Source organism: Oryzias latipes, chromosome 19 (genome assembly GCF_053564925.1).
Source record: "Oryzias latipes strain Hd-rR chromosome 19, Olatipes_Hd-rR_3.1".
Taxonomy (NCBI): Eukaryota; Metazoa; Chordata; class Actinopteri; order Beloniformes; family Adrianichthyidae; genus Oryzias; species Oryzias latipes.
The window spans coordinates 28,518,112-28,527,500 of NC_136255.1; the positions used below are offsets into that span (position 1 = coordinate 28,518,112).

The 9,389-nt window shown below is 45.7% G+C and overlaps 1 protein-coding gene across 1 annotated transcript; it reads right to left on the reverse strand.

Moving 5' to 3' along the window:
* Positions 1 to 4,893: 4,893 nt before the first annotated feature.
* On the reverse strand, positions 4,894 to 8,562 carry LOC144988014 (somatostatin receptor type 2). The gene has a single exon (XM_078938038.1). The coding sequence runs from the start codon at positions 6,796 to 6,798 to the stop codon at positions 5,794 to 5,796; it is 1,005 nt and encodes a 334-aa protein (XP_078794164.1). The 5' UTR covers positions 6,799 to 8,562; the 3' UTR covers positions 4,894 to 5,793.
* Positions 8,563 to 9,389: the final 827 nt, after the last annotated feature.

Below are 9,389 nucleotides of genomic sequence, written 5' to 3' on the forward strand. Positions count from 1 at the left end.
TCTGGCTGATGTTACTCTCTGTGGCTTCATGTCACTCTCTGGTTCTTCATGTCACTCTTTCTGGCTGATGTTACTCTCTGTGGCTTCATGTCACTCTCTGGTTCTTCATGCCACTCTCTGTGGCTTCATAAAGACTGTGCACACATCAAAAAGGGACTTTAGTTTTGGTAACAAACCGGACTCTGGATGAGCAATTAACTTCTGCAAGACATGCAGCGAAAGAGACGAATCAGACCTCCTTTTCCAAGGAACCAAATGGGTGTGGGGGGTGGATAGCCATACGCAACCTGGACCTGTGAACCAAACGGGGGGGGGGGGGGGGGGGGTGATAAACCGGGGGTTGGTTAATGGGGGGGGTTTATAGCCGTACGCGACCTGGACCCGTGAACCAAAGGGAGGGGGGGTGATTAGGGGGGGGGGGGGGGATAGCCGTATGTGACCTGGACTGGTGAGAAGATTCAGAAAATTCAGCCCACACCAAAAGATGCAGGATCTTGGCCCTTAGGACTGGGGAATTGGGTCCTTCTGTTTGAGACAGGAACTACACTGGATCCGAACCTCAGCAGTCAGAGTGATGGCGCTACCATCAGGCGATGACAGAACAAAGTCCATGGAGAGGTGGGACCAGACTCCCCGGTAGACGATGCATGCGATGGATTTTGGACTGAGCCATTGTCTGTATCTGTGAACTGGAGTAAGTGAATATAGACCCCCCCCCCCCCCCCCCAAGAAAATGGTTGAGCTCCTTGCAAGGCCACACCTGTACTACTTGGTTTAATCTGTCAATCAAATGTTTTGAGCGTTGGACGGGGGAGCCAGCAGGCTCCTCCTACTTTTATGGAGGCATCTGATTGGTCAATTTATTACTTTAATAACTTGAACTACAGAAAAATATCTAGAAAAAAATGAGGATCATAGAGAAGCTGTAGAAAAAAGGATCAGATCCAAAACGTTTACCCTGACCAATAGAACGACTGAGGAACAGCTGTTTATGTCTCTGTAGAAGTCTGTGGGATTTTGGCTTCTTGGAGCCTCTTCCTGTTTGAAACGCAAGGGGGCGGGGCCAGTTCTCTTATACAGTCATTGGAGTGGATGTACTCTGGACAGTCAGAGACATAATCAGACACATCTTTAACTGTAGAAGACCACCAACAGCAGAGTGCGTAATTAAATTCCAAGGGGGCAGAACGGGCCAGAGGCACGACACGTTTGGAGAACTTTAGAGTGGAGACTGAAAGGAAGGACTGACTTATCCGCTGAACACGCAGAAGGTCTGGGAATGTCTGTCACTGCTGAATCGATGTCCGTGGGAAGAATGGCTGAGCGGTCTGGTGGGGGGAGGGTGTACTGTGGCTCTTGTTCATGCTCCGGTCCAGTGACATTTACCTCATCATGCCAATATTTAATCATGGTTATGTTTCCACATGATGGATCGTGATGGTCCAGCCCACAAAGGGGGTGTGCCCGAATTCTTCTGGGATTTGACGGGAATCATCAGTAGAAGTATGCGTCTACAGTTCATTGTTGAGAATAATTTATCAAGCGTTTCATTCCAGAAACATCTTTTCTTTGTCGTCAGACCAGATCTGCCTGATTCCGGCTTTGGTCTGACTTTCAAAGGGTCCGTCCTGCTTTCATTTGCTAAAAAGGGACTTGGACTAGCAAACTGCTACAGGCGCTGATGCTGTTCTTGGCTCAGAAGATTCAATTAAAGGCCCATGCTCAGCAGACCTTCAGTGTTTCCAGAGCCTCGCTATGTCCAGCAGCCTGTTTCAAATGTACTTTTATTGAATCTGAATAATTCATGACCTTCTGGCCAGTTCGGCTGACAGAGAGCTCCCTCCACGAAATGCAGAATGCTGCATGAGAAATGTTACAAACACAAGCAGAGTGTGTTGGTGTTCTGGTTCTTTGGTCAGATGCAGGTTCTCCTGCCTCCTCCTGTTCTAAGACGCTGCCTGTCCTCACCTGAAGTCAGGTTCGACTGTCTCCAGGTGTTTTCTACCACAGAGTGTCTCCTCCAGACCTCAGTGACTGAACACCAGAAGAAGATGCATCCAGATTAGAACGATTTGAAAAGTTAAACTCTCTGTACTCCGCTGAGAAGACCGTTACTAAAGACGAGAAGCTTCTCATCTAAGATCAGAAAAGGATTTTCTTCACCTCAGAAGATGATGGCTGTTTACTTTCCCTGATAAAAGGGAGGGTAGAAAAATATTAGACTTTCACCCACAACTTTTTCTCTCTGAACATCATAACGTCAACTGCCCCCACCTCCATATTCAGAGGCGTCACGAGGCAGTCAATGACCTCCTGACGTTGGACCTGCCTCCACTTGACTGTGCCTGCAGGCTGGAATCAATAAAACCATGTTTATTCATTTTTCCAATGAAATCTGTGGAGACCCAGCCAGCTGAAAATCTTTTTAAACATGGGGGAACCAAAGCAGAGCAGCAAACCTTTGCATCATTCACACATCTTCAGGGGAAACATAGACGGGCCTCCTGAAACCTTCTCAAGTGGTCTTGACATTTACGCTCCTTCCAGAGAGTCCTCTGCACCACAAATCCCAGCATAGACCAGAAGAGGTGAAAAGATCATGAAATGAAGAGTTACTGACAGTTTTAGTCAAAGGAGTCCAGAGTGAGACCTTCACTGCTCTGCTTCAAACACTGCTTTTCAGAGAAATCTCTGTTCACAAAGATCTGCTGCAGACGTCCACTGACCTGAAATATCCAGTTACTAATATTTAGCCATGTTCATGTGGATGTGACATTTTTACTGGAGTCAGGACTCACCTCTAGATGGTATAGTATAGTACAGTATAGTAGAGTTAACCCTTGTGCTATCCTAGGCACTTTACTATTGGGAGTTGGGTCATCTAGACCAGTGTTTTTCAACCAGTGTGCCGCGGCACACTAGTGTGCCGTATGAGATGGTCAAGTGCGCCGTGGAGAAATTGCCCTCATTAACTGATCTAAAAATATTTTCCATCTCCAGGAAATCAGCTCTTTGTTCATCCAAACAGGCCCTGATAAAACACTGAGTAGTTAGGAATATAAACGATCTTAAAATTAATTAATTAATTAATTAAAAATAATTCTATTAAAGACATATTGATAAGAATCACGGTACCGCGATTTAGCTGCAGCTATAACTGTGTAAGGAAAAGTCCCGCCCCTTTAACTGTCTCCGCCAATCATTCTTGAAGGCTTAATCACATGTCATCAGTCTGACCAATCAGAAGTGGATAAAGTCTTCACTTCCTCGTTCTTAATTCTGCTGAAAAAGTCGCTCAGTTCAAACAAAAATACGTAAAAATGGTTCATCTCTTAGAAAAAAACAGCCGCAACTTCCTGCTTTTTCTGCCACAATTATCACAAAAATCCACGTGAGATTGCGCGGGGGGGGGGGGGGGCTGTCGATCAATACAGACCATGAATTTCTGCTTTTTTGTTTTTTGGATGCTGGTGTGCCGCAGGATTTTTGTCAGGGTTAAAGTGTGCCGTGGCTCAAAAATGGTTGAAAAACACTGCTCTAGACCCACTAGACAGAGCTCTGAACCTTTTTTCTTCAATGATTTGTGATCTTCACTGGTGTCCATGGATTACATGAAATCTTTCCACCTTTATCCACCTTTGTCATGGTAGGAAGAACACCTCAATGGAAGGGGGGGGGGTCATAGAATAGAACAAGGGATAGTACAGTTTAGTATAGTATAGTATAGCAAGTATAGTATAGTAAGTATAGTATAGTAAGTATAGTATAGTATAGTATAGTATAGCAAGTATAGTATAGCAAGTATAGTATAGTAAGTATAGTATAGTAAGTATAGTATAGTAAGTATAGTATAGTATAGTAAGTATAGTATAGTATAGTATAGCAAGTATAGTATAGCAAGTATAGTATAGTAAGTATAGTATAGTATAGTATAGCAAGTATAGTATAGTAAGTATAGTATAGTAAAGTATAGTATAGTATAGCAAGTATAGTATAGTAAGTATAGTATAGTAAGTATAGTATAGTATATTATAGCAAGTATAGTATAGTAAGTATAGTATAGTAAGTATAGTATAGTAAGTATAGTATAGTATAGTATAGTATAGTATAGCAAGTATAGTATAGTAAGTATAGTATAGTAAGTATAGTATAGTATAGTATAGTATAGTATAGTATAGTATAGCAAGTATAGTATAGTAAGTATAGTATAGTAAAGTATAGTATAGCATAGCATAGCACAGTAGACTTCTTAAGGAACTCTTAGGACACGCTGCTAACAAGGAGTTACAGTAATCCACCCTCGACGTAACAAATGCATGGATGAGTTTTTCAGCATCACTCTTAGAAAGTATATTTCTGATCTTAGCAATATTCCGCAGGTGAAAAAAGGCAGTTCTACACGCCTGAGATATGTGAGCCTTAAATGATAAATCCTGGTCAAATAAAACCCCAAGGTTTCTAACTGTGGAATTGGGGGCTATACTTATACCATCCAGGGAGACTATCTGAGCAGACAGAGCATCTCTGAGGTTTTTAGGACCAAGTATAATGACCTCAGTTTTTTCTGGGTTCAAGAGGAGGTAATTAATTGTCATCCAGGTCTTGATGTCACTGATGCAGGCGTTCAGTTTCTCTATCTGGTCATTCTGGTCAGGCTTCATGGATAAATACAACTGCGTATCATCAGCATAACAATGAAAATTAATGCTGTGTTTCCTGATTATGTTTCCTAGGGGTAACATATAAAGCGTAAAGTACAATTATAGTACAGTATGGTATAGTGTAGTGTAGTATAGTATAGAATACAATAGCATAGCATGGTGTAATGTTGTTCTGTGTAGAGTAGTATAGTATAGTGTGGTTTAGTGTAGTACAGTTCAGTACAGTACAGTCTTGTATATATGTATATATAGGATCTTTACATCGGCAACATACTCCTAATACATTCCATCTTTCAGTACACACAAAAACACAAAGTACTGACAGAAAACAATTATTTCAAAGTATCGAAATGATCAGAGTGAAGTATTTGTGGAGATCATGATGGACAGGTGTAACATGTGATCAGAAAATAAATGTATTCATGTAATAAACTGGAAATCAATAAGCATACAGCAGTGACTTCAATGAATGGAATGATGAGAGTTTTGTTTTGTTGTTGAGGACAGGAAATCAGCTGTAAACCACACAAAATGATTTCCAACATGTCACAAATACTTTGCAAAGTTATTTTTCTAAAAATATGTTAAAAACATTTGCTAGAAAGTTCTGCAGTAATCTGAGTGACAGCCTGAACATGAGTCACCAGAGGACTCACATCACAGGCCAAGCTTTCCTGGTGCATGTTGGACTCAGGCAGGGCTGCCCTTTGTGGGCGGGGCAAGGCAAGTTTGGGTATCTTTCCGATCTGGATGAGCGGCAGAAGATGGATGGATGGTTGGATGGATGATGGATGGATGGATGGATGGATGGAAAGATGGTTGGATGGATGGTTGGATGGATGAGTTGGAGGCTAAAATCAATGCAGATTTAACTCAGAACACAGAACGTCAACAAGGATCCATCACTTCAACATCATTTACGTTTACAGCTATAGGAGAGCAGAGGACATACCAAAGGCCAGTAACAAACTTTTCCCTCCATTTTCTAAACCCGTCAAAACCCTTCAGGGCCATGGGAATGCTGGAGCCTATCCCAGGCGGGGTAATGTTCTCCTGTCCGTTACAGAACCACAAAAAAATTCATCCCCTCAAATGTAAATCCTTTCAGTCTGATAAAAGGACTGACTGACGTTCAGGCCTGAGTGGTGACGTCCCTCCCACTTTCAGTGAGGTCAGAGCATTCAGTGTTGCACTGCATGCTGGGAGATGACTTGGCCACGGGGCAGAGCAGAGAGCGGAAGTGCCTCCTGAAGGAGTCAGAGAGGCAGGCGTAGAGGATGGGGTTGGCGCAGCTCCACGAGTACGACAGCAAGACCACCAGCTCAAAGGCCCTGGCTAAGGTCAACGCCAGGCCGCCGTGGTACAGCGAATAAAAGTTGAAAGTGTAAAAGGGCAGCCAGCACGCCCCAAACATGACCACCACAGCCACCACCATTTTGGTCATCTGCCCCTCCAGACTCTCGTGGTTCATGGCTGTAAGCCGTCCAGACCTCATGGTTATCAGCATGGCGGTATAGGAAGCCAGCATGACGGTGTAGGGTAACGCGAAGCCCAGAACAAAGGTGTAGGACAGAACCCAAAGCCACCAGGAGTCAGAAATGGAGTCAGGGATGCAGAGACCTCCATCAGCTGAGAAGTGAAGCGCCATGGGGAGGATGGTGAGCAGGGAGAAGAACCACAGGAACACTGAAATGATTTTGGCACAGCGTGGCGTTCTCCATCTGGCGAGGCGGAGAGGCTCCAGTAGCGCCATGCAGCGATCCACACTCATCACCGTCAAACAGAAGACGCTGGTGAACTGGTTGATGCCATCCAGGACCATCACGGCTTTACACGCAGTGTCGCCAAACATCCAGTGGTTCTGGAAGTTCTGACTCGCGATGAAAGGAAGTCCGATCATGAAGAGTCCATCAGCCAGAGACAGATTGAAGATGTACACCGTGGTGGAGGACGACATCTTGTCCAGTTTCAAAATGACAACAATGACCAGCAAATTCCCAGCCAGTCCCAGAACGCAGACCACCAGGTAGAGGACGGCCACGGCGATGCCGAATCCATCAACGTGTTGCTCAAAGTACAAATGATCCTCCACCAAAGTCTGATTGAAGTCCAGATCCTGGAAAATCAGCGTCTCCATCCTTCAGCCCTCCCGGTGGAGGTGCTACTTCTCTGAAGGAGTAAAGTCGGTTGTTCTGCCAAAAGCGTCAGCGGCTCCTCGGCGTCATTCCTCTCCGGGGCCGAGGCGGCACGCACGTCCAGAAGCGCCGTGGCAATAAGGCGAGGGAAGAGCTGGATGCCGATGTCTCTCTGACCGCTCCTTCTCCGGGGGAGTTCTTTTATGTTTTTTTTCCTCCCTCGGAGTGCGAGGAGGGCCTTTGCAGCCCCCCTCCCATCAGTCTTCAGAGATTGTGATGAAGTCCAGCTTTGCTCACACCTCCCTCACAGCTGTGGGGTTTCCAAGGTGAAGCCTGGCCCCATCTGCTGCCCTGCTCCTGTTTTCTCAGCCCTCCTTCACCCCCCTGCCAGCCGAGCCTCCTCCATGTGCTTCTTTGCAGTTCAGGAGGAGGTCACATGACTGATCCCAAACAAACAAGGAGACGATCTCCAGCCTCTGGAGAAGAGGGAACATCTGCTGCCTCCTTAAGGCTTTGCTCCTGACTCGGGATGGAACCAACTTCACAGTCAGTCAAGCTGCACTTTGTTTTTGGGTCACGGCGAGAAAAAAGGGGAGCAAATGAAAAGCAGAGGTGAAAGGAGAGGCAGTAAAGGAAAAAAGAGGAGAAGGTATGTGAAGGGGGGTACCAGACGACCCCTAAACTGTTCTCACTTTGACACGCATACCTGGAATAGTCCAGGCTCCACCTTGGGTTCTGACCTGGATCCCTTTTTTGAGAACTGGGTTTCTGACCCGGACCCTTTTCTTAGAGAACTGCGTTCTGACCCGGACTTTTCCTTAGGTAACTGGGTTCTGACCCGGACCCTTCTTTAGCTAATTGGGTTCTGACCTGGATCCCTTTTTTGAGAACTGGGTTTCTGACCCGGACCCTTTTCTTAGAGAACTGGGTTCTGACCCGGACTTTTCCTTAGGTAACTGGGTTCTGACCCGGACCCTTCTTTAGCTAATTGGGTTCTGACCTGGATCCCTTTTTTGAGAACTGGTTTCTGACCCGGACTTTTCCTTAGATCAGTGTTTTTCAACCTTTTTTGAGCCACGGCAGACTTTAACCTTGACAAAAATCCCACGGCACACCAGTATCCAAAAATTAAAAATAAATAAATAAATGAAAAGGAAACGCTCATAGTCTGTATTAATCCACAGTCCCTCCACTATCTCACATGCATTTCTTTGATAATTGTGGCAGAAAAAGCTGGAAGCTGCAGTAATTTTTTCTAAGATGTAATAAAAGTTAAGTTAAAAGATTCAGAAACTGTGTGTTCGTTGTTATTTTAAGACATTAAGAGGAGAGACTCACTGTGCGCTAAGACTTGTGCTGTCACTTTAACCAAATGCATCATGGGAGATGTAGTGGAAAATTCCCGCAACCGCAGAAAGACTAACGTCTCTGAGATTCATTGTTTTGTTCATTTGTTCCACGGTCTGACACCGGATTCTGTGGAAAGATACACCGCTAAAGACGAGCTTTAGCTGGTATTTTTGTTAGAACTGAGTGACTTATCTGCTAAATCGAAGCAAGGAAGTGAAGACTTTAACCACTTCTGATTGGTCAGACTGCTGACATGTGATTAAGACTCCAAAAATGATTGGCGGAGACAGTTAAAGGGACGGGACTTTTCCTAAAACCGTTATAGCTGCTGGTAAATCGCGTTACCGTCATTCTTTTCAAAATGTCTTTAATAGAATCAAATAAACACAAAGAAAAAAGTATTTTACGATCTTTCATATTCCTAACTACTCAGTGTTTTATCAGGGTTTGTTTGGATGAACACAGAGCTGATATCCTGGAGATGGAAAATGTTTTTAGATCAGTTAATGAGGGCAATTTCCCACGGCACACTTGACCATCTCCCACGGCACACTAGTGTGCCGCGGCACACTGGTTGAAATATATTGCCTTAGATGACTGGGTTTTGACCTGGACCCTTTTCTTAGAGAAATGGGTTCTGACCCGGACTTTTCCTTAGATAACTGGGTTTTGACCTGTACCCTTTTCTTAGAGAACCTGGTTTTGACCCGGATCCTTCCTTAGGTAAGTGGGTATTTACCCGGACCCTTCCTTGGATAACTGGCTTCTGACTTGGACCCTTTCTTAGAGCACACCCTCACTAACAAACACACACACGCATTTCGCAAGGAAGGTGGGTCCTTGGACCATCTGTCCCCTACCCCATCCCTGGTAGGGGGGACTGGACCCTTGGCAACGGCGGCTGTGTCCCCCGGGTGCTGGTTTCCTGCGCCCGGCAGACCTCTCTCCACGCAGGGAGGGGGATCCCTGAGTTCTCTGGCAAGGCCCCTGAGCCCGGGGTGTCCGTGTCCCTGTGGTGTGGGTTCTGATCCTTGCCCCCGGGTGCTGGGCCTCGCTAAATTTCCAACTGTGGCCGAGCCTGGTCGGGCCATGTTTGCAACACCCCTTCGTGGGCCACCCTTTTCTCCTGGGGGCCCGCTTCCTGGGCGGGGACGGCTGGCCCCTGCCTTGCTCCTTCCTGGACCAACTGTGGGCCGGGTGGGTGGCTGCCTGGAGCGCGGAGCGGGTCCCCCTTTGGGGGGTA